We start from the raw sequence: 25,428 nt of genomic DNA, 5'->3' as shown, positions 1-25,428 counted from the left end.
ACAGCCAAGGGTACACAGAGAAACCCTGTCTCGAAAAAAATAAAAACAAAACCTTGGCACACACTTGTTAGCACTCAGAAAGTGAAAGTAAGAAGTTCAAGAGTTCAGGCTAGCCTGGGATATGGGAGACCCTGGCCAGGTACAGGGCCCAATACCTGAGGAGCACACAGCGGATCTCTGATCTGTTCCAGATAGTGACGCAGATCAGAAGTGACAACTTTGTTGTTGTTGTTTTCTGAGACAGAGTTTCCCTGTGTAGCCCTGGCTGTCCTGGACTTGATTTTGTAGACCAGGCTGACTTGAACTCAGCCTGCCTCTGCCTTGAAGTGACAACTGTCCTGGACTTGCTTTGTAGACCAGGCTAGCTCCTCTGCCTCCCGAGTGCTGGGATTAAAAGCGTGCGCCACCAAGGGCCGGCTGTGAAGTGGCAGCTTTTAAAGAAGGGATACTTAAGAGTGAGTACCAGAGAAGGCGGCACCAATTGTGCCGCTAAGTTGGCTTAGAGGGGAGGAAAAGTTAGAGCACACACAGAGCAGAGATTGCCAGTTGCATGTGGAACAGGAGTGCTAGGAGGGTGTGTGACTGCAGAGAATGGGACATGTCACCATTCTGAAAAATTAAAAATGGAGGAAGAGCTAGAGAGATGGCTCGGTGGTTTAGGGCACTGATTCTTACGAAGACCCAAGTTCGATTCCCAGCACCCACTGAGCATAACTCCAGTTCTGGGATGCACATGATATGTAGACAGGCGTGTGAGCAAAATACTCATTAACATGAAATCTAAAAAGTCTCTTCATGGACTAGTGAAAGGTGACTTAGATGGTGCTTCTAGCTGGCACAGAATGTTGTTAATAAGAAGGAAGCCAGTGTAAGGCCTAGGGCCTCAGAAAGGAAAGGATAGAGACGTGCAGTGAGATCCACCTATGAGGAAGTCCCTGCACACATACCATTGCCACGGAGGGATCCAGCCGAGGGACTAGCCTCTCCAAGGAACAGACAGTGGAGTCTATGAGCAACAGCAGGGAGGAAGCCACCAAAGAAAATGTTCAGGAGGGTCAGTGAGAACCAGGCATGCAGCAAATCTGTAAGCCCAAGTAGGGTTTACTACTAATCTCACTGTGGGAAGGAAGCACATAGGTGAAGCCAGGGACTTCCGGAACTCCGGTCACTCTCAGCCAGCCAGTTTGAGGTCAGTCCAGGCTATGCAACACCTTGTCTCAGAAATCGTCTCAAGTTCCCAGCCTGATGAAAGTCCCAAGAGATTTTAAGATGTCAGAGCCGCTGCCAGTTGTGGTAGCGGATCATTGTGAGTTTGCGGCCAGCCAAGGCTACACAGAGTAATCTGTCTTGGGAAAAATAATAAGATGTCTGAGCCTCTGGACCCGTTTGGAAATATGGTGAGGGTGGGATGTTAAGTTGAATGTAAAGAAGGGAAATGACCTTAGTGCTATAACAGTAAATCCATCCAGTTACTTAAACCCCCTAGTCCAAAATAATAACTACAGGAGAAAAAAAAATAGCCTTTGGACACTGACACGTTTCCTTTCTTTGGCTCTCCCAAGGAAAAATTTAGCCCTTTATCACCCTACAGTGACACTTATTAGTAATCCTTATACATAAAGCCTTCTTCCAAGCTGCATCTTAGTGCCTTACATGCAGTAGAAGCCAAGGTCCAAACATTCAAAGAATCCTCCAACACCAGAAACAACAAAACACACAAAGGAAATCAAAGAAGCTCTAGTAAAGTAGGACAGGATTATGAAGACGCAAAAGAGGGAAAATACTGTGTCCGTAAAAAAACATAGCCGGGTGTGGTGGTGCACGCCTTTAATCCCAGCACTCGGGAGGCAGAGGCAGGCAGATGTGAGTTCGAGGCAGGCAGATGTGAGTTCGAGGCCAGCCTGGTCTACAAAGCGAGTCCAGGACAGCCAGAAACAAAAAAAGAAAGACAGAAAGAAAAAAGAAAATATAAATGGGGAACACCGGAGAATAGAGAGTTCTTAGACCATCTGAGGGATGGAAGATGGCTGAGCCGGTAAAAGCACTTGCCACACAAGCCTGCTGCCCTGAGTTCAAGGAAAAACATTTGATCCCCAGAACCCACATGGAAGGACGGATGCAGGAAAGTTGACTGACCTCCATGTACTTGGCAACCCCAGCAGTAATAGTTTGGGGTTTGGTTTTGTTGTTTGGGGCTTGTTTTGAGGCAGTTTTTCTGTGAAGCCTTGGCTGTCCTGGACTCACTTTGTAGACCAGGCTGGCCTCGAACTCACAGCGATCTGCCTGCCTCTGCCTCCCGAGTCTTGGGATTAAGGCGGGCACCCTACACCTGGCTCTGTAGCAATACTAGTAACTGCCTTAAGTGACTTAAGAAACAGAGGACTGGATAACATGGAACGGGTGCTGCGTTGCATCCTCAGCCTTACATATGCCTGGGTCTTCATCAGGAGAGGTGGGTTTGATTTCATTTTCCCCCGAGCCTGGTATACTTGTTTTCTCTCTGAACATGCATAAATAACAGTATCTTGGGTAATTCTGATATATTGGATAAATAAGTGGCTAGGAAGGTAACAACGGGAAATCTCATAATAAGATGAAATTGTCAAAACTGAAATTAATAGAGGTGAAACCAACCTAGACGGTACAACATCTAAAAAGAACAGCAGAGAGCAAGAAAAAAAAAAAAAGGTAGGATGTTATCCATTCAAGAAATTGTGCTGGGGCCGAGTGTGGTGGCACATGTCTTTAATCCCGGCACTTGGGAGGCAGAGGCAGGCAATTGCTATGGTTCAAAGCCAGCCTGGTTTACAAAGTGAGTTCAGGACAGCCAAGACTACACAGAGAAACCCTGTCTTCGAAAAAGAAAAGAATTGTGCTGGGGCTGGGTGTAGTGGCATACACATTTAATCCCAGCACTCAGGAGGCAGAGGCAGGCGATTGCTGTGATTTCAAGGCCAGCCTGGTGTACAAAACAAGTCTAGGGCAGCCAGAGCTGCTCCACAGAGAAACCCTGTCTTGAAAAAACCAATAAAGAAAAGAGAAAAAGAATTTGTGTCCGTAGTGCCACACACAGAATTCAGGAGGTAGAGGCAGGTGGATCTCTGAGTTTGAGGCCAACTAGATCCTCAAAGGGAGTCCAGGTCAGCCAGGGCTACACAGAGAAACCATGTCTCGAAAAACAAAAAAGAAATTGTGTGTCATATAGTAGCACATACCTTTATTCCCAGCACTAGGGAGGCACACAGAGAAACCCTGTCTGAATAAATAAATAAACAAGAGTTGTTGCATTTCTGAGTGTCTGGAACAGCAAATGAGAAAAGATCTTCACTAAACAAAGCAGTTAAGCGTGTCTAGTCCCAGCTACTAAAATGCTCACATAGGATGGTTTGAGCCAAGAAACTAAAAACCAGCCTGGGCAGCACAGAGTCCAGGAATAAAAAACACTCCAAAGGCTTCTAGAAGTAATAAACAGTAAGGCATGTCTTTAAACGATACCAAAGAACCACTTATGAATGGAACTAAAAAAACAAATAACTTCAAAATTCTGAAGGGAAATTATTTTCAATTCAGTTGTTTTCAGCTATTTTGCATGTGTGCTGGTATGGGGTGTCAGGAAACACAGGGGTGCCACTGTGCCCGTGGGGGCCTTTCAGGAGTTCTCTTTCCACCATGTGAGTCCCAGGGAGCACACTCAGAGTGTCAGGTGTGTCTTTACGCTGAGCCATCGCACCAACCCTCAGTCAAAGTTTACAGGTACAGCTCAAAAGCAAGCTGGGCTTTACTGGTAGAATCTTACCTACATTTACAAGACACTTAAAAAAAAAAAAAACCCTTTCTGGGTGTGGTGGCACAAGCCTGTGATCCTAGGCAGGACCTCCAGTTTTGTTTTTTAAGAATTTGTGTATTTATTTTATGTATGAGTGCTCTATCTGTATGTACACCTGTATGCCAGAAGAGGGCATCAGATCCCAGTATACATAGTTGTAAGCCAGTGTGTGGTTGCTGGGAATTGAACCCAGGTCCTCTGGAAGAGCAGACAACGCTTTTAACCATTGAGCCATCTCTCCAGCCCCAGAACTTCCAGTTTAAAGCCAGCCTGAGCTACCTGTATTCCGAGCCACAGAGGCTGTCTTAGGAAAACAAAACCAAGGCTAGGTGTGGCAGTGCATGCCTTTAGTCCCAGCAGTTGGGAGGCCGAGGCAGGCTGTGAGTTCAAGGCCCATCTGGTCTATAAATCAAGTCCAGGACAGCCAAGGCTACACAGAAAAACCCTGTCTCAGAAAAAAAAATTGCTTACTCTTCCTTTCAAAGAGAACTGTTGTGGCTGGAAAGATGGCTCAGAGGTTATTAATTTATTATGTATACAGTACTTTGCCTGCACAACAGAAGAGGGAATTAAATCCTTTTTTTCCAAGACAGGGTTTCTTTATGTAGCCCTGCCTATCCTGGACTCACTCTGTAGACCAGGCTGGCCTTGAACTCAGAAAGATCCACCTGCCTCTATCTTCTGAGTGCCGGGATTAAAGGCATGCATCACCACGCCCAGCTAGATCACATTTTAGATGGTTGTGAACTACCATGTGGTTGCTGGGAATTGAACTCAGGACCTCTGGAAGAGCAGACAGTGCTCTTAACTGTTAAGCCATCTCTCCAGCCCCTGGACTTAAAAATTTTTTTTATTTGTTTTTTATGTGAATTCATGTTTTTGCCTGAATGTATATCTATATGAAGGTGTCAGATCTTGGAGTTGCAGACAGTTGTGCGCTGCCATGAGGATGCTGGGAATTTAATCTGGGTCCTCTGGAAAAACAGTGCTCTTAACCGCTGAGCCATCTCTCCAGCCCCTGGACTTTTTGTTTTTATTTTTATTTATTTATTTGGCCTTTAAAGACAGGGTTTCTCTGTGTAGCCTTGGCTGTCCTGGACTCACTTTGTAGACCAGGCTGGCCTCTAACTCACAGGGATCCCCCTGCCTCTGCCTCCCGAGTGCTGGGATTAAAGGCGTACGCCACCACCACCCAGCAATGTTTTGTTTTTTAATATTGGGGTTGGAGAAATGGCTCAACAGTTAAGAAGGCTTTTTGCTCTTACAGAGGACCTGAGCTCAGCTCCCAAGATCTAGATCTTTGGCAGGTGGCTCACAGCTGCCTGTAACTCTAATTCCAAGAGATAGACACCATCTTCTGAACACCTCCGATACCCATAATGTGTGCACATGCACATATATAAAAGTTTTCTGGTTTTGTTCTGTGTGTGTATGTGGTGTTTTTTTTGTTGTTGTTGTTTTGGGGTTTGTTTTTGTTTGTTTTTTTTTGTTTTGTTTTTTAGTTTTTTAAGACAGGGTTTCTCTGTGTTATCTTGGCTGTCTTGATTTCCTTTTCTAGGCCAGGCTGGCCTTGAACTTACAGTGATCTGCCTGCCTCTGTCTCTCTGAGTGCTGGGACTACAGGCATGCGCCTCTATGCTTGGCTTGGAAAGTTTTAATACTGTTTAGCTATGCATACATATTACTTGGAGAAAAGGATTAAAGAAGGCTATGAGCTGAAAACATAGATGTATGTAACTGCTACTGATATATAGTCAAAAATTTGGTTATGATGTAACAAGAAAAAAGTCTAGGGAGAAAGAAGGGCCTTGTGTATCAAACAGGGTATGTGAAAGGCATCTTTGTTGCAGGATCCTTGATCACACTGTGAATCCCGAGGTTGTGAACTGGAAAACTTGTTTCTAGTTGTGGTGTGGCTCAGCCCTAGCAAACACCTTGAATCCAAGGGCTTTCTGTAAACAGAATTAAATAAAGTCAACCATGGGTCAAGTGGCGGAGAAGCAACCAGTTGACAGGGAGTGAAAAATAGGAGAGCCCGCCGGTGGTGGCGCCTGGTCTACAGAGTGAGTCCAGGACAGCCAAGGTTACACAGAGAAACCCTGTCTTGAAAAACCAGGCTTGAAAAGACCAGGCTGGCCTCGAACTCACAGCGATCTGCCTGCTTCTGCCTCTTCCTTCCTTCCTTCCTTCCTTCCTTCCTTCCTTCCTTCCTTCCTTTTTCCTTTATTTATTGATTTATGGTGGGGAGAGGGTCAAATTTAAAGCAAGCTTTATTAAATATTAAATAGTGACCAAGAGATGAACTTTGGTCAGGGCCATTCCCAGGGACTTCCCAGCTGAGAATGGCCCCCCTTGCACTCTTTCTTAAGGCGATTTTTTTTTCCTTCTATTTTGAGAGGGGGTGTTTCCTGTGTAGTCCTGCAGACCTGGAGCCGGCCTAGCTTGAATTCATAGAGCTCCACCTGCCTCTCTCCCCTGAGTGCTAGGATTAAAGGCGTGCGCCACCACACCCACTCAATCCATTTCTCAAAACTATTTGCGCATAGGCACTGAGGTTATAAGGATAAAAACTTGAACTTGCTCAGCCCTCAAGGAGCTCAGTTTAGTACGGTCCGGTGACAGCAACTGTGCTGTCAGCAGAACCCAAAGATCCGTGTCGAAGCCACCTCAGTTCCAGGGATCCGGTTAGTTAGGTCTTCAAATCCCGCAGTAGGTGGCACCTATGTCCTATCCCTCCCCGGCCAACCCAACCATCCGTTCCCTAGGGCCCACCCGATCGAGACTTCCATTTCCAGCTGCCCGAACCGAGCGCCGCCCGGCGGGTGGGCGGGCAGTCGGAGGGGCGGAGCCTGCGCGGCTAGGCGGCGGGGCGGAGCGGGACGGGGCGGGGCGGAGCGGAGCTGGGCTCAGCCCAGAGCCGGGAGGGCCGAGGCCACCGGAAGAGTCGCGGTCGCCAGCCGAGCGCCGGGAGCGGGGAGCGGAAGCGGTGGCGGGCGGCGCTGGGACCCGGGAGCGGCCGGAGAACAAGGGAGCTGGCGTCCCGGCCGGCGGCCGAGCGGGGCTGAGCAGCGGGCCGCGCCGTGCGAGCGAGCGAGCGAGCTAGCGAACGCCGAGCGCCCAGCTCCGCCGCAGAGGCCCGGCCCCGCTGCCCAAGCAGGCCGCGCGCCGCGGGGCCGAGGCCGGAGCCATGGGGGAGACCAAGATCATCTACCACCTGGATGGGCAGGAGACGCCGTACCTGGTGAAGCTGCCCCTGCCCGCCGAGCGCGTCACCTTGGCGGACTTTAAGGGCGTCCTGCAGCGGCCCAGCTATAAGTTCTTCTTCAAGTCTATGGACGACGATTTTGGGTGAGGATGGCCCCCGCCCCGCCTCCGGGGAGCCCCGGCCGCTCCGCTGCTGAGGGCCAACGCGGCCGGTGCGGACTTCCCTCGCTGCACTGCTTTCTAGCTCCGCTTGCAGGAGGGGAATCGTCTCGGCCACTTGGGACCCCCCTTGACTTTGAGGGACTCCCCAGTCTCTTCTTGGAGGCCTTGCCCCCTTAGTCCAGTAACCACCCCTAAGCAATCGGTTCCTACCGATCAAGTCCCCCTCACCTCCCCACGGATCAGCGGCCCCCATAGATACACATCCTTTCCCTCCAATCAAAGCCTGGGTCCTGGGTCCTCCTTCCAGGTGCCGCCTTTTAAGCATAGACTAGGGTATATTGACACTGGGCCTGCCTTCCCCGCCTCTGCAACTCCGAGCCTTATTTGGAGTGGGCTGTATCTAAGGCCGTGGGACTTTGGACTGGGTAAGGAGCAGTTGGGGGCTGTTCTGGCAGGCTGGATGCTGGACCTGATGTTTACTGAGCTGTCTCTCCCCCCTCTCCCCTGGGCTGATGGGGTATTGCCTGACCCGGAGGGAGGAGTCCTCACTAACCAGGTGCTAGGGCCTTTTCTCTCCAGATGGTGGTCCCAAGGGTGATGTTGCATAGGGCTTCAGAGCCCGGGTGAGAAGGCCAGGAGGGGGCCTATTGGTGTCTCTTGTTTTCCATCTCCCTCCCCAGCCGCAGGGCTTTCGAGGGGGCAGTTTGGAAACAGGGACTGCCCCTTTAAGAGAGGTTGGAATGTTTGGAGCCTGAGGGTTCTGTAGCAGCTGGCCTAGGGGTGTGGGGGGGGGGGGGAGAAGGACACACACACACACACACACACACACACACACACACACACACACACACACACACACACACCCCTCCCCCTCCCTTCCCCTCTTCTGGGTCCTCCAAAGGCCTGAAGGCGCCTCTGATGCTCTTGCCTGAGGCCTGCACTGTGCTTGCAGCTGAGGCCCCAGAGCTGGGTGAGGGGAGAAGGCATTCTTCTCTCCCCAGTGTTCATTAGACTGGCTTCTCTCCCGAGGCCCGCCCTCCAAGCCCCAGGAGGCAAGCACCTTCTGCCTCCTGCCTGCCTTATTTGTCATCTTCTGTGTGACACCCCCCCCCCCTTACAGCTCTCCATTTGAACTCTTGAAATTGTGTGCGCGTGTGGTAGAGTGGAGATTAGATCGGACTGTCCTTGATTCTGCGCTTCTCCTTGTGAAGAGGGAGGGCTCTCCCTTGGTAACGATTGTCCGGCTTTAGTCAGGAATAGGTGCACCTGATTGAAAGACCCTGAAACGAACCTATCTGGAAGAGTTGGGCATAGGAGGTGGGTGTCTCAAGCGGGCATGAGAGGAGGAAGAACTGGGGTAATCTGTCAGGGTATGCTGGCCAGATGCCTGTGAGGGATTAGAATAGTCTTCCATCTCTACCACCCCCCCACCCCCCCACCCCCCACTTGCCTCTGCCTCCCAAGCAGACCACCGTGGGCTGCTTCCTGCTTTCCCAACGATGTTGTGGGAGCAGACCTGACTACAATTTTTTTAAAAGATTTATTTGTTTTATTTATTGCGTATGAGTGCTTTATCTACAGAAGAGAGTATCACATCGAATTATAGATGGTTGTGAGCCACCGTGTGGTTGCTGGGAATTGAACTCAGGACCTCTGGAAGAGCCAGGCATCACTCTTAACCACTGAGCCATCTCCCCAGCCCCTGACTACAATTTTAAGAGGGCTCCTATTGCATCCGCTCATTGCTTGGGAATATTTTTCTTTAAGTCACCTTTTTTTTTTCTCCTTAGCTTGATGAAAGTAATAAGGGGATAGCAACTACAGGCCTAATAACTGTTTCTATTTATTTATAAACTAGGCTACAAATAAAGGTTAGATTATTAATACTAGGTTACAAATAAAGGTTAGATTATTGAACTAAGCAGCATTTATCTTGAAGCCGTCTTGTACACATCTGTGGTCCTGGAGGCCCCTTTGCAAGTTATCAGTTGGCTGTTCTTGCAGGGTTCAGAGCAATGCTGAGAATGAAGTGGGTGTGATGAACTGGTTTGTCCCCAAGGATAAATGAGCAGAAGACCGAGGACACTATCCTGTTTCAGAGGACAGAGGGCGGGAGACCCTGCTCAGAGTCTATTTTACAAGCTCATCATAGGTGCTCACAGTCTGCCTGACAGTGATAGAATTCTTTGCACATCTTTCATCCCTGAGTTCTCACACCAGCCTATGAAACAGACACTAATATCCTCACTTTGCAAACAAGGAAACTAAAATGCAGAAGGCTTAAATGGCTTACCCTAAGTCTTACACCTAGAAAGGGAGAGTTTGTTTAGATATGGGGGAAATCTCAATCCAAAATATAAAGTCTTGATCACACCATTTAGGGATGTGTGTGTGTGTGTGTGTGTGTGTGTGTGTGTGTGTGTGTGTGAGAGAGAGAGAGAGAGAGAGAGAGAGAGAGAGAGAGAGCTTATAACAGTGAGGAATATTATGTAAATGACCATTTTATAGATTTTCCTCTCCAGGAAGATAGTAAGCCTTGGCAAACTGGACACTTCAGTCAGCCTCTGGTCAGCGGTGGAAGCCTGTAACATCTCAGCCTCAGAGGTTCAGGATTGAAGCCCAAGGATTCCCCAACTCCCATCTGGTCTCCAGCTTAGAGTAGACTTAGCTCTCTTAGATTGCTCTTGGGAGGCCCAGGGTGATGGCTCAGTCCATTAAGACCCTCGCCAGCAACCCTGATGACGTGAGTTCTATCCTCAGGGCCTACATGGTGGAAGGAAAAGAACCAGCTTCTGCAAGTTGTCTCCTGACCTACACACACACACACACACACACACACACACACACGTAATAAAATGTTTGAAAAGAAAGAGGGGCTTATATTTAATGTGAGAGTATAGATCTTACTAAAAGTTAGAGAGTCAGTAACTAGTTTTTGTTAGATTCTGGGGCCATCCGAGCCACTTAAGAATCCCATTTACCAGGGGGAGACAAAGGCTAAGATAAATTAATCTCTGCAGTGGGAGAGCCACTAAATGGTAGTATTGGGATCCAAGCTTGTGTTTATCAGACTCAACTCTGAGTAAAAAGAAGAGGAAAAGAACGGTGTGACTGCTATGGGGCCCTGACCACCCAACTCTACCACGGAAGGGTACAGTCTAAGGTTCCCCGCAAACTGCTGAAGACCAGCTGATCTTTGGGAGTCGACAGACAGACACTTGTAGCCCTGCCAGGGACCCCTACTTTCCTGCCAGGAGGATACGGAGTGCATGCCGTGTGTCACATGTGTACCCTCTTTTCTCTTGAGCCCAGATTACCATGTAGGCCTACAATAGCCAGACTGGCTGGTGGGTCTGGGCTGCTTCCTTAGGGCTGTAGTGGCATTAGGAACAGTGGGGAGCTGGAGGCAGACGGGAAGGACGGCAGGCTTGGCTTGGCAGCTTCACTGCAAGTTCAAGAGTGTGACTATCCCAAGGAGTCAAGCCCAAGGAGGCTGCCATGAGGGTGGGGGAGGACGGGAGGACGAAGCCTCGCCAGCTGTGGTCCCAGCTCTCGGCATGGGTCCTCTTCTAGCCCACGGCCACACTGTCTAGCTCTGTGTCTCAGGTGAGTGGTAGTGTAACCGCTCCATGACAGTTTCCATTCTCATCTTCCCTGTCATATGTCCAAGGCCAAACTGCGTGTCCTGACCACGCTCTGTGGTGCCTCATGCCCCACATTATTGCCCAACCCCCATTACATCTGTCATCAAAGGGGACAAATAGGACACAGAGCAAGAAGAGAGTTGAAGTCAGAACAAGCTGGGGTCCGGGTCCGGCTCTTAACGTCTCTTAGTATTATAACCGTGAACAAGTCAGCAAATGTCAATTTCTGTATTCATGAAATGAGAATTATGCTGCCTCTCTAATGCGGCTGGAGTAAAAATAATGGTGTTTGTTTTTGAGTCAGGACCTTGGCTATCACTCTGTAGATCAGGCTGGCCTCCAACTCAGAGATCCACCTGCCCCTGCCTCCTGACTGCTGGGATTAAAAGCGCGTGCCACCGCTGGCTTTTTTTTTTTTTAAATGTGTTCTAACTACAGTAATAGAAGATATAATAGATAAAGATGCCCGTGAGTGGTGTGAGTTTGGGTTGGGCATTGAACCTCAGCTTCATATCCCACCTTCCATTCCTTACAGCGTTGTTGTGAGTGACGCTGTAAGTGCTTAGCACGATGCGAGGCCCATCAGACATGTTCAATAAATACAAGCAATGGTTACTGTTAACTTTCTTTCCTTTTTGGGGAGGGGGTGGGGCTAGGTGAGTGTCCTCCTGTTTTCCAAGCTGGCCTCGAACCCACTCTGAAGCTAAGGATGACCTTGAACTGATCCTCTGGCCTCTACCTTGCTAGTGCTGAGATTTCAGGTGCCCAGTTTATGTGGTGCTAGGTCAAACAGCTCCGTGTGTCTGAGCTGCACCTATGGCCTCCTCCTTCCTTGTTGTTGGTTTGTGACAGAATCCCAGCACTACGGAGGCAGAGGCAGGCCGATCGCTGTGAGTTCAAGGCCAGCCTGGTCTACAAAGTGAGGCCATGAGAGCCAAGGCTACACAGAGAGACCTTGTCTCAAAAAACCAAAAAAAAAAAAAAAATCAAAAATCAAAAATCTCATATATAGCCCAGGCTCCTCTCCTAATCCTCCCGCCTCAGCCTCCCAAGTGCTGCCTGGGATTACAGCTGTGCACCACGGTGGATGCTCACTGAATGCCTTTCTCTCCTCTTTCCTGGTCCCTTAAACTCCTTGCCCACAGCTCTCAGAACAAAGTCAAGATTCCTAGTTGCGAAGTGAAGAACAGTAAGACTTGTGGTTCCTTTTCTCAATTTGAAGGTCAGAGGGAAAAGGAAAGTCGTGTTGGGAGTAGGCCAAGCACTCGGGAGGCGCTGCGATGTGGCGTGAGGCCGTTATAATTTCCAGTCACCTGATGGCTGAGCCGGTGCTCTAGCAAGGCAGTTGGCCCAGATATGGCCCTGCCAGAGGGATGGCCCAGAGCATCATGTGTTCCCTACTCCCAGCTTCTGCCCACACCTCCTTCCTCTTTGTCCTACTTCCTGGGGGTGCTAAGGGGCTGTCCCTAGTGCCTCCTCACATTGTGAACAGTCTTGTGTTGATGGCTTGGTCTCCCACTTGGGCTAAAGGACAACTTGGATTATGAGGGCCTGCATCAGAAAATTCTCTCTTGACACCCCCACCCCCTTTCCCTGCAGGGTGGTGAAAGAAGAGATCTCAGACGACAACGCCAAGCTCCCCTGCTTCAATGGCCGGGTGGTCTCCTGGGTAAGGAGCCCGCAGCTTCCAGCTGTGCCTATGCTGGCTGGAGGGAGGAAAGACTTAGCTGATATTTCGGCTAGGGACTTTATACCTCTGGAATCCGCCTTTAAATTTCTAATAATTTCTTACCCTAGATCCTTGAGCCTCTAATGAAATGTGAGAGAATAGTGGAAGGAGGAAAGGGGAGAAAGAGAAACACATTGTGGAGATTCAGAGATCTCTGTCCATTCAGTCACCTGCTGCCACCTGGCATCCTCTGACCTTTGTGCTCGGCCCTGACTCTGCCTCAGTAGCCCAGGCCTGCCAGCCCTCTCCTTCCCGCACCTGGCCAGCTGTTCTTGCATGGCCTGGCTTCTATGGTTCACGATAGTTTTTTTTGTGCCCTGCTGGAAGCAGCGCCTTGCTTTTTCCTGGCACCCCTGTTGACCACTCATTTTCTTTTGGCAGCTGGTATCTGCTGAGGGCTCGCACCCGGAGCCAGCCCCCTTCTGTGCTGACAACCCGTCAGAGCTACCACCTTCAATGGAGCGCACAGGAGGCATTGGGGACTCTCGACCCCCATCCTTTCAGTAAGTGACTTAAAGGTGGGAACAGCCTATTGGGGGAGGGGCGCCTCAGTCCAAGCCGGGGGCCCGGATAAGGGAGCTCCCAGGCTTCTCTCTTCTCCACCAAGTCCTTTCTGCTCTTCAGTCCTCACGCTAGTGGAGGCAGTCAGGAGAATCTGGACAATGACACAGAGACGGACTCCTTGGTGTCCGCCCAGCGCGAGCGGCCCCGACGGAGGGACGGACCCGAGCATGGTGTGTACCCCCTACTCGCTGCCCACGTCCTGAGCTGTGCATATGCCCGGCCCCTGCTCAGCCCCTGGCCTGCCTGCCTTATATCCTTCTTCCCTGCGTCGGGCCTTGCATGGACCCAGCTGCCTACGTCCCTTGCAGCAGCCCGGCTCAATGGAACTGCGAAGGGGGAGCGGCGGCGGGAGCCGGGTGGCTATGACAGTTCCTCCACGCTTATGAGCAGTGAGCTGGAGACTACCAGCTTCTTTGACTCAGATGAGGATGACTCCACCAGCAGGTGGGGCTTGACTTTCATACGTACAGGGATGGGGGGTGGGGGTGGGGGTGGTGCGGCAGGTGACCCGTTAGGGGGCCTGAACCCCGGGAAGGATGTGGGCTCTGTGTTGGGACCAGGGCTCAGCTGTGCCTCTTTTGGGGCAAGGCTGGGCCAGCCCGGTGGGGAACGACTTTGGGCCCCACAGGTTCAGCAGTTCCACAGAACAGAGCAGCGCCTCGCGCCTAATGAGAAGACACAAGCGGCGGCGACGGAAGCAGAAGGTCTCCCGGATTGAGCGGGTATGGGCTCTTGGAAGTTGAGAGGTGCAGGGGGGCCAGCTGTGAGTCCGTCCCAGGCAGGACCAGGCTCTCTCTTCCTCAGAGCCCTTCTGGTTGGTCCCGTGTTTGGGTACGGGTGGTGTGCTGAGGAAGAGCTGGGTGGGAAAACACCCTTGCACCTACCCCCACCCCCACATCTGCTGTCCCCCTCCCTCCGCTGTCCCCCCACCTCCACTGTCCCCCCTCCGCTGTCCCCCCACCCCCACTGTCCCCCCTCCGCTGTCCCCCCACCTCTGCTGTCCCCCCCATCCCCGCTGTCCCCTCCATCCCCGCTGTCCCCCCTCCGCTGTCCCCCCACCCCCGCTGTCCCCCCCACCCACCCCCGCCGCAGCTCACAGCCTCTGTCTCTTCCAGTCCTCGTCCTTCAGCAGCATCACTGACTCCACTATGTCTCTCAATATCATCACGGTTACTCTGAACATGGGTGAGTCTGGGGAACACTTTCAAACCCAGTGCTGGCCAAGCACAAGGGGTTCTAGGAAATGAAACATAGGTTTTCTGGAGTGTGGAGTGGGGTCTTAGTGGTGTGTTACAATGTTCCCTGTCCAATATAGGAAGAAAAGGATATGTTCCCCATTCTCTTTTATAAATACTAACTGGTACGCAACATAATCATCCCAGTATTCCATTGTCAGAGCTATAACAGATAAACAGAGAGCCATGGGAGAAGAACGTGGCACCCCAGGAAGTTTCCTGGGGGACTGATTTCTCAGAGCCCTGTCCCTGCTCATCCTGTCATTGTATCCACACACCCTGACTCTGACTCTTTAGAAAACAGGTGGTGCCTGGCAAGACAGCTCCATTCTAACTGCAGGTGGGCCTGCCACTGAGCCTCTTGACTGGAGGTCAGTCCGCAGAACCTACATGGTAGAAGGAGAAAGCTGACTCCCACAAGTTGTCCTCTGACACACACACACACACACACACACACACACACACACACAGAGGCATGTGCCTTCCACAACAAAACGCATAGATAAAAATATAACAATTTTTTGTGGTTTTTTTTGAGACAAGCTTTTTCTGTAACAGTCCTGGCTATCCTAGAACTTACTATGTAGACCAGGCTGGCCTGGAACTCACAGAAATTTGCTTGTCTACTTCTGGAATGCTAGGATTAAAGGCGTGCACCACCATGCCTGGCTGTAATGTAAAAAATAATTTTGTTGTTGTTGTTTTGAGACAGGGTTTCTCTGTGTAGTCTTGGCTGCCCTTGAACTCACTTTGTAGACGAGGCTGGCCTCGAACTCAGATCTGCCTGCCTCTGCCTCCTGAGTGCTGAAATCATAGGCATGCACCACCACTGCCTGTCTGTAATACAAAAAAAATTAAAGGAAGCTAAATATAATAGAAAGAGCTTGCTGGATGTAATGGCAGCACTTGAGAGGCAGAGGCAAGTGGATCACTGTGAGTTCGAGGCCAGCTTGGTCTACACAGCGAGTCCAGAACACTCAAGGCTACACAAAGAAACCCTGTCTCAAGAAACAACAACAGAAAAAAAAGAAAGAAAGAGCTTAACTTGAGAACCTAAATCCAATTTTAATTCCTGCCACTTACTGGCCTAGAAAGGTCGTCTTAGGTCTTGCCTGGTCTATAGAAATGAGTTCAGAGTCAGCGGGGAAAGCGAAATCTCGAAATCTCGTCTAAGCATGCACTGTGAGGTGATGTTTACATAGTTACTGATGTCAGTTACTGTCCCTTCCTAACCCAGGAATAAGGCACCCTGCCCTTCTCACAGTGTTAAATTATCCCCTGCAGAAAAATATAACTTCCTGGGCATCTCCATCGTGGGCCAAAGCAATGAGCGAGGTGATGGAGGCATCTACATTGGCTCCATCATGAAGGGGGGCGCCGTGGCGGCTGACGGGCGCATCGAGCCAGGGGACATGCTTTTACAGGTATCATTATTGCCCACCCTGCAGACTGGAGGAAAACCTTCAACCCCAGCTCCCCCCGGCCGTCTCCTGAGCCCTGCCTGTTCTCTCACTCCTAGCCCTCTTTCTCAGGTAAATGAGATCAACTTTGAGAATATGAGTAACGATGACGCAGTCCGAGTGCTTCGGGAGATTGTACACAAACCAGGGTATGAATGGACTGGGATGCTGGGGAAGACGGGGAAGGCTTGGTCTGGCCTTCATGCATCCTGCCTTTACTAGGACAACCTTGTTTTCAGGCCTATCACTCTGACTGTAGCCAAGTGCTGGGACCCAAGTCCACGTGGCTGCTTCACATTGCCCCGGAGTAAGTGGAAGGGGGAGTCATCCCTAACGTTGGTATTGCCACAGCTCTCCTCCTCCCCCTCCTCCCCTTCCCCCTCCCCCCCCTCCTCCTCCTCGCTCTTCCTTACCTGTTGAGTGCCATAGCATGCAGGGCAGGCAGCCTGTGACTCCTCCTCCCTGCAGGTGAGCCCATCCGGCCCATTGACCCTGCAGCCTGGGTCTCTCACACGGCAGCCATGACGGGCACCTTCCCCGCCTACGGCATGAGCCCCTCCTTGAGCACCATCACCTCCACCAGCTCCTCTATCACCAGCTCCATCCCTGACACAGAACGTGAGTATCCAGCCTGTCTGGGGCCGGCAGACGGGGCCTGCGGGACATCAGGGAGGGCCTTTGCAGCCCTCACACTGCAGCCCTGCCCGAGCGGGCACTCAGAGCCTCGCTGACCCTGTCTGCCTCTTACCAGACAGACGGTGTGTGCCCACAGAGCTTTGGTTTCCTTTCCCGCACTTGGACAACTAGCACATATGTCATCAGGGTCCTGTGGGCTTTAGTAAGAACGTTATCCCTGTGGGGCGGGAAGTAAGCAGTTGTTGTTATTGCCATAACGCGTGCATCTTCACTGTGCTGCCTGCCTTCAGGAAGCCACTGGCTCACTCTTTCACATAGCCTTGCGAAGACATTCAAACCCCCCATTTTTACAGAAGGGGAAACTGTCTGAGGAGCCAGCACTGGGCTCGTCATTGGTGCGTGGGAGAACTAGGGTGCCGCTCTTGTCTTTCCAACTCCACAGTGCCTCCTTGTCTCACTCCTCTGCCCCTCCTCCCAGGCCTAGATGACTTCCACCTCTCCATCCACAGCGACATGGCAGCCATCGTAAAAGCCATGGCCTCCCCTGAGTCAGGGCTGGAGGTCCGAGACCGCATGTGGCTCAAGATTACCATTCCCAATGCTTTCATCGGTGAGAGGCCCTTACTGCAGGGTGGGGGAGGCTCAGGATCTTACTTGGGCTATTCCTTTGAGTTCTTTATGTGTTGGTGTTTTCCCTGCATGTGTGTCTGTGTGAGGGCGTCAGATCCCCTGGAACTGGAGTTACAGACAATTGTGAGCTGCCATGCAGGTGCTGGAAATTGAACCCTGGTCCTCTGGAAGAGCAGTCTGCGCTCTTAACCTCTGAGCCATCTCTCTAGCCCCTCACTTGAGTTCTTAATTGCCCTAGCCTCATAGTTTCTGTGAGGCCAGAGGAACCCAAATCAACTGGCAGCCTTATCCCCAGGCTCGGATGTGGTGGACTGGCTGTACCACAATGTGGAAGGATTCACAGACCGGCGAGAGGCCCGCAAGTACGCCAGCAACCTGCTGAAAGCCGGTTTCATCCGCCATACCGTCAACAAGATCACGTTCTCTGAGCAATGCTACTACATCTTTGGTGACCTCTGTGGCAGTATGTGCCTCCCCCACCACCCTTTTTTTTTTTTTTGAGACGGGTCCTTGCTATGTAGATCATGCTGACCTCATACCCACTGTATAGCCAGCTTCACTTTGAACTTGCAGCAGTCCTCCTGCCTCAGCCTCCTGGGTGTTGGGATTTTAAGTGCATGCCACCACCACAGCCAGAATTCCCTGCTTTCTTGTCTCCTGGATGGGAGGATGGAGGTGGTCCATGGGTGACAGCTGACTCCAAGAACCTTAGGTGGGCTCAACAGAGCTGGGGTCAGGCTCAGAGCTTAAAGGCCCTATAGTGCATAGTCTGTTCACTAGTCTTCCATCTTCCCATGGGGCCTGGTGTTCTCTAAGTGTCTGTCTGTGCTTGACTAGGTGCCAGTGGTCTCTGCAGTGTCCACCTGCCACCCCACTCCGTCTTCTTCCTTGGCAGGGATGGGGTTGGGCACTGTCCACACTATCAAATGAAGAAACGGATTTATTGATGTAAAACAGTCTACCCTAGGTCTCAGTTAGAAACAAAGGCTTTGGCTCCAGGTTTTCTGAGTCTACTTCCCCCCGCTCTGAGCTGCTCAAGGTACATGATGTTCTAAAAACATCGTCTCAGCAAGACCAAACAGTACCTGCCTGCCCTTAGTCAGTGAGCCAACAGGTACTACTGGGTCAGGATATGGCTTGGCCAGGGAGTCCTGGTCTTTCTAAGAGCCCTGGGGTGATCGGTACCATGGAATGGAGCTAGAGAGACTGTGGTCAGGTTGCAGAGGCCCTCGTGAGCTGCGCAGAGGAGGTTAGGCCTGATCCCGAGACGGTGCAAAGCCATTGAGCATAATTAAGCAGAACATCCTGTGGAGAGCCTTCCTTCTCTGTAGCCCACAGAGGGCCTCACACAGGCATTGCTCTTCGTGCCAGCAGCTAAGCCCTAGCCCCACCTGTGCTGCCGGCTGCCTGACATCCAGAGGCCAGCTCAGCATGCTTCTGGGACCAGAGTGGCCGGTACTACAGAACACCATACCTTGGTAGAGGGCGGGATGGGGATTGCTGGCCCTCAGCAGCTCTCATAGAGTTGTGACAGGATTTTGGATTCTGACAGTTCTGAGTTCAAATTCCAGCTCTACCCATTAGGAGTTCTTCAACTTCTTTTTTTTTTCTTTCTTTCTTTTTTGTTTGTTTGTTTGTTTGCTTGTTTGTTTAAGACAAGGTTTCTCTGTGGAGCCCTAGCTCTCCTGGATTTACTTTGTAGACCAGGCTGGCCTCGAACTCACAGTGATCCACCTGCCTGTGCCTCCAGAGTGCTGGGATTAAAGGCGTGCGCCACCATTCCCAGCCCTCAACTTCTAGATCAAAGGTGGAAGTCTAGAACCTATCCCGTATCGCTGTCTTGAGCATAGCATAATGTATTTAAACCACTTAGAACAGCATGTGACCCCACAAATGTTGCCTACGGTTCATATTGGTTTTTTGTTTGGTTTTGGTTTTGGTTTTTGAGACAAGGTTTCTCTGTATAGCCTCGGCTGTCCTAAACTCGATTTGTAGACCTGGCTGGCCTCGAACTCAGAGCGATCCACCTGCCTCTGCCTCCCAAGTGCTGGGATTAAAGGCGTGCGCCACCATGCCTGGCTTCATACTGGTTTTTAAAAGTTTTTTGTGTACATTAGTGTTTGGCCTGAGTGTATGTCTGTGAGGATGTCATCCCCGAGAACTGGAGTCACACAGAGGGTTATGAGTTGCCACATGGGTGCTGGTATTTGAACCTGGGTCCTCTGGAAGAGCGGTCAGGTTGGTCATGGTGGCAAATGCTTGTAATCCCAGCATTCAGGAGGCAGAGGCAGGAGGACTGCTGTGAGTTTGAGGCCAGCCCGGTCTACAGAGCAAGTCCAGGACAGCCAAAGGCTACATAGAGTAACCCTGTCTCAAAATACAAAAACAAAATCATTCAATGCTCTTAACCTCTGAGTCATCTCTCCAATACCTATGGTTCATATACATACATACATTGTGTGTGTGTGTGTGTGTGTGTGTGTGTGTGTGTGTGTGTGTATAATTTATTTTTATTTTATTTGCCTCGGTTTTTTGCCTGCATGTATGTTTGTGTGAGGGCATCAGATCTTGGAGTTATAGACAGTTATGAGCTGCCATGTGGGTGCTGGGAGTTGAGCATGGATCCTCTGGAAGAACAGTCGGTGTTCTTAACTGCTGAGCCATCTCTCCAGCACTTATTTCATATGTTTAATTGATTATAAGACGCGTTTTTAATTTTCACATTCCATTATCTGCAGTTGGGTATATCGTCTATCAATAGTTTAGTAGACTCATAGAAATTGGTTATTATTGTGAGTAGACATCAGCCCAGGACCCCAGACCTCTTAGGATATATAAAGCTTCCAAGACAGCTATGACACTTCTGCTCAAAAGATGTTTATTTCCTGGGCCCGACAGGTCCCCCATGCAGACCACCCAAGGCTCAGCCAGGGTGTGCTGCCAGAGGCCACAGTCTGCTGAGCTGGGAGTGCGGCAGGCTCTGAGGAGATACGTGCTCACTCTGGAGTGTCTTGTTGGTCCCCAGGATGGCACCCGACAGGCTAAAGCCACCAGCAGCCTTTTGAGTGGGAGCCAACACAGGGCACTGCTTCCCTTTATCACTTGCACGCTGCCACACTAGCAGCTTGGCTGCAGGCTCCAGGACCAATTTTAGAGTCTCACACCCCTACTTCTTCCTGGGGAGCTGGCTGGATCACCTCGGGGCTTAGAGGAAGATCCAGTGGTGCAGATGGCCGCTCTCTTAGAATTCAGGTGCACATGAGCAGAGGGTGTCCGTGCTAAGCAGACCATCAGCCCCAGGAGCCCTGTCTCCTGTCAAGGACACCCAAGCTCTTGTGAGGACAGCAGACCTCTAACAAGTGCACAACTTCAAAGATGGAAGTCATGCAATACTCTACTGTTATAGTGAGTTGGCGCCAGGTCTGGCTGCAAGCAGGGTCCCTGGCACAGAGGATGCGTCTGAGTTGCTCTTTCTGGCCCTTCTACCCCATCCGCACTCTTCCACAACAGCACAGGAATATGTGGTCAGAGCAAGAGCCTTCTATAAAGGAGGGTCTAAAGAAACACTGTGTTCGCTTAGGATTTTGCCTCTTCCTCCTTCTCTCTGAATTACCCCTCCCTTAAGGCTGTGTAGTCTGGGTTGATTGACAACCCCCCAACCCCCCAAACCCCCCAATCCTGTTGGAATGACAAGTGCACACCTCCATGCCCACTCCATTCTGGGCCTACTCCTGCTCCGCTTTTGTTTTGTTTTTGTTTTTTGAGACAGGGTTTCTCTGTGTAGCCTTGGCTGTCCTGGACTCACTTTGTAGACCAGGCTGGCCTCAAACTCACAGCGATCCGCCTGCCTCTGCCTCCTGAGTGCTGGGATTAAGGGCATGCGCCACCACGCCCGGCCTTTTTTTGTTTTGTTCTCCTCTTTTGAAACAGGGTCTCACTATATGCCTCTGGCTTCCTGGAATTCACCATATAGACCAAGCTAGTCTTGAATTCTCAGAGATCTGCCTACCTCTGCCTCCTGAGTGTTGGGATTAAAGGCATGGGCCACCACAACCAGCTAATTCTGAACTTATTTATTTATTTATTTATTGGTTTTTTGAGACAAGGTTTCTCTGTGTAGCCTTGGCTGTCCTGGGATCACTTTGTAGACCAGGCTGGCCTCGAACTCACAGCAATCCACCTGTCTCTACCCTCCAGAGTGCTAGGATTAAAGGCGTGCACCACCACGCCCCGCTCTGAACTTTTATTTTCAAGGTTTATTTATTTATATTTTTTGCATGTGAGTCTTTTGCCTGTATATATGTCTGTGCACCATGTGCATGCAGTGCCTGGAAAGGCCAGAAGTTGTCACTGGATCCCTGGACCTGGAGTTAGAGATGGTTGTGAGGCACTGTATGGGGGCTGGGACTCAAACCCAGATCTGCCAGAGAAGCAAGGGCTTTTAACTGCTGAGCTATCTCCAGCCTCATTCTGGGCTTTAGATAAGTCATCATCATCATCATCATCTTTTTATTGTTGTTGTTGTTAGTAGTAGTTGTAGTAATAGTAGTTTTAGGGGAGGGAGTAATGTTAACCTCAGTTTTCCTAAACATTTCCCCTCCTAATTAATCTGAAAGGCAGGAGTTCGAGCAGCTCTCAGCTTCTGCTCTGGCTCCAGCTCGGCTTAGCTCGGCTGCTCACTTTACGTCTCTGGACATTGGCTTCCTTGCCTAGAGAAGCGATGGTTCCCTCTTGTGGGGGTTGTTGTGTAGTCTGCTTAATGAATCATAGTACGGTGCCTGGAGACTTCTGGTACTTCAGCCTTCCACATTCCCCGACTTAATACCCTCTCAACCAAAGAGGAAATGGCAAAGCAAGAGGTGAGGGGTGGTCGGGCATGGGGACACAAGCCTTTTATCGCAGCACTTGAGAAGGGGTCTCGCTTCTGCCTTCCCAATACAAGGTCTGTCTTTAAGGAGAGACCTTGAAGGCACTGGGAGTCAGATGTGGACATTGGCCAAGGACATCTACAGGGCATAAACTTTAGCGCTGTTGCCTACAGTCCACCTTTAGCTGGAAACTCCTGGTTGTGGGTGTGGGGCACAAAACAGAGCAGTTTACCAGAGGCCTCTTTTCCACAGACATGGCCAACCTGTCGCTTCACGACCATGATGGCTCCAGTGGCGCCTCTGACCAGGACACACTGGCTCCTTTGCCTCACCCAGGGGCTGCCCCTTGGCCTATGGCTTTCCCTTACCAGTACCCACCTCCTCCACATCCCTACAATCCACACCCAGGCTTCCCTGAACTGGGCTACAGCTACGGTGGGGGCAGCGCCAGCAGTCAGCACAGTGAAGGTAAGTCAGAGACCCTGCCAAGGATCCGCAAGGAGCCCAGGCCACCGCTGCACCTCCATCCTGGGCCGGCTTTTTCCCTACAGGCAGTCGGAGCAGTGGCTCTAACCGAAGTGGCAGCGACCGGCGCAAGGAGAAGGACCCGAAAGCTGGGGACTCCAAGTCAGGTGGTAGCGGCAGCGAGTCAGACCACACTACACGCAGCAGTCTGCGGGGCCCACGGGAGCGGGCGCCCAGCGAGCGCTCAGGTCCAGCGGCCAGTGAGCACAGCCACCGCAGCCACCATTCACTGACCAGCAGCCTGCGCAGCCACCACACGCACCCGAGCTATGGCCCTCCCGGAGTACCCCCTCTCTACGGTCCCCCGATGTTGATGATGACCCCGCCGCCTGCAGCCATGGGGCCCCCAGGAGCCCCTCCAGGCCGGGATCTGGCCTCGGTGCCCCCGGAACTGACGGCCAGCAGACAGTCCTTCCGCATGGCAATGGGAAACCCCAGTGAGTTCTTTGTGGATGTGATGTGATCAGGGCCCTCTCCCACCCCCACCCCCAGCCGGCTGCATCCCTTTCTCCATCAGTTGGCCTTTTTTCTTTTCTTTTCTTTTCTTTTTTTTTTTTTTAACCTTTGGTACCTGAAAGGGAAATAAATGGAACTAACTGTTACTGCTTGCTGGTAGCAACAAGGATGAGGGGTCTTTACTCATCCATCCTACAGCCCCTAACCTGCCTCTGGCCCAGCTGGTGCCTCTGCCCACTAACCAGCCCCTACTGCACCCAGATCTGGGCTTCCCAGCAGAGTTCATGTCCCTGGCTCTGTACTGCTGGTCTTCCTGAGGCTCCACTCTCACATTAGGAGCTGACCAGCGATGCCACACCTTATGCCCACCTTTTCCCCCTCAGTACCCTTTGCCCACCTCCTCAAGCATGTATGCAGAGCCCTCTGTTGTTCCCCACTATCCTGACACCAAGAGTGGACTGTCCTTCCTCACTGTCCTGCCTGCTGCTTCAGCCCTTCCCCCACAGCTGCAGCCGCCTCTAGTAGGGCATCCATGCTGTCTGTCCCTGCTTGGACCCAGGCCCAATCAGAAGGCCAGAGAGCCCAGCCTCAGGTGCCAGGGCCAGTGGCTTCCAGGGGACATCTCTGCTGGGCCTGGACCCCTATCCGTGCCTGACCCGTGTGCTGGTTCCCTCAGATCTAACCTGGCTACTAACCAACAGGCTCATCTGACTTCTGGGCCTGAAACAGTTTTCTTCTTCTTTTCTTTTTTTTTTTTTTTTTTTTTTTTTTTTCTTCCTTCCAATTTTCCTGGGCCTGGAGCAGCCAAGAATTTCGGGCTCTTTGACTTTCTGTGAACCCCCAGGAAAGGGAGGCCCAGCCTCCAAGGAGACCAGGAACTCTGCTTCAGCAGCCCCTTGGATGTCCAGGCCCCACACCCACACTGCAAAGTCACTAGGCTTCTGGGAAGGACCTCGGCCTCTCCCATGCATGACAGACTCTGTTCTTTCCAGAGAAAAGTAGAGAAGTTTGCTTCCCACACCCCACACCCCACACCCCACATACACACACATAAATACATATGCATGTGTGTGCATCACACACACACACACACACACACACACACACACACACACACACGTGTGCCTATGCAAGTTTATATAAGCCTCAGGGCTGGTCCCTGCCCAGAGGGCTGGACCCTTTCTCCACATCATCTCCTAGGCAGTGGGGCTGGTCCCAGGCTGCCGCTCTACCCATCCTGCTAGCCCTCACGCTAGCGTGTTCCCAATACCTTTGTCCCTGGATAAAGCCCAAGAGCTGGGGCTCAGCAGAAGGCTCTCCGGGTAACTGAGGTCATTCTCTACTTCCGCCCTGGCCCCCACTTCTCCTTCTCCACTGCTCTGTCCTGTCGTCACCGTGATGCTTGGGAATAAGTCAGGCAGGGCAGACCACATGACTTACACAAGAGGACTGTTGAGAGACCTCCAAAACAGTTGCAGTTATTTAAAATTGTTTTCTACCTTAAATCACAACTTTCTCTTTAAAACTCTACTGACTTACCCACACTCATAGTTTCAAGGCAAGGTGTCAGCTGGGGAGCCCCGAGTTCAATCCCCTGCAAATGCCTCCCTGAACCCAGATGTCCTTTGGTTTGGGGGCAAACTGAAGTAGGGGTACTTTGGCATTCATTCATTTAACAAATATTTCCAAAGGGCTATGTTAGAAGCGTGACTTGGCCTTGCCTGTCTTCAGGTGACTCTGCTTTGTCCTAGGCTCTTGAGAACCCCCCACAGTGCTGGTGCAGGGGATGCCGGGGTTTCCGCGGTCCCCTCTTTGCTTCACTTCTCTCTCTCCCCCACTCCCACAAAAGTGCCATCCACTCTCTTCTCAGTTGCTGTTGATATGCTGGCTACTTCTTCTAAGTTGCATGTCCAGCCCCAGCTCCTCCCCTCTCCTCAGATCTGTTTTTCCTTCCCACTGGACATCTCCACAGGCATGTCCATGTGTCCCTAGCCAAGTATTATTCCTCCTGACTTCCTGTCCTGGTGACCTTCATTACAATCTACATAGGCCCACCAGCCGGAAACGTGGGTGGCTTTCCATGCCTTCTTCCTACATGGTACCAGTCGGCACATTGCACCCTTCCACGCTGCCCTCTTCCCTTCTGACTTACAGAGCACGGGACTTGGAGTCAGGCTGCTTTGGGCTTGAGTTCCAGCTCTCTCATGTTTGGTTGTGTAATAGAGTTATTTAACCTCTCTGGAGCCTCAGTCCTCCCATATGTAAAATGATAATAATACCTACCTCACAGGGTTGTTGTGAGGACTTAAATTAGATATTGTACGAAAAGTGCCTAGCACAGTGCCTGGCACACAATAGAGTAGGTGCTCAATAAATGGTAGCTATTGTTATTACTACTACTACTAATTTACTCTAAACTGGCAAACTTTTAGGGTGTGTGGGGAAGAGAAAGCTTTTGCAAAGAGACATGATGCCTTGAATGATGGTGG

The 25,428-nt window shown here is 51.1% G+C and overlaps 1 protein-coding gene across 2 annotated transcripts; it reads left to right on the top strand.

The window, feature by feature from the left end:
- The first annotated feature begins 6,744 nt into the window (after positions 1-6,744).
- Positions 6,745-25,345, top strand: DVL3 (dishevelled segment polarity protein 3). 2 transcript variants are annotated; one of them, XM_084801613.1, is made up of 16 exons: positions 6,745-7,174; positions 12,436-12,505; positions 12,947-13,068; positions 13,190-13,299; positions 13,438-13,573; positions 13,758-13,851; positions 14,245-14,314; positions 15,649-15,788; positions 15,897-15,973; positions 16,064-16,131; positions 16,293-16,442; positions 16,939-17,070; positions 17,386-17,553; positions 22,211-22,426; positions 22,510-22,920; positions 23,744-25,345. In XM_084801613.1, exons 1-16 carry the CDS (start codon positions 7,014-7,016, stop codon positions 23,773-23,775), a joined length of 2,157 nt encoding a protein of 718 aa, XP_084657739.1. In that variant the 5' UTR covers positions 6,745-7,013; the 3' UTR covers positions 23,776-25,345. The 2 variants fall into 2 exon arrangements, with proteins under 2 accessions (XP_084657739.1, XP_084657740.1); XM_084801614.1 differs by having other exon boundaries at positions 13,441-13,573; positions 22,510-25,345.
- Positions 25,346-25,428: the final 83 nt, after the last annotated feature.

Source organism: Acomys minous (genome assembly GCF_964271855.1).
Source record: "Acomys minous genome assembly, chromosome: 11".
NCBI lineage: Eukaryota > Metazoa > Chordata > Mammalia > Rodentia > Muridae > Acomys > Acomys minous.
This window is presented reverse-complemented; position numbering and strand designations above follow the sequence as displayed.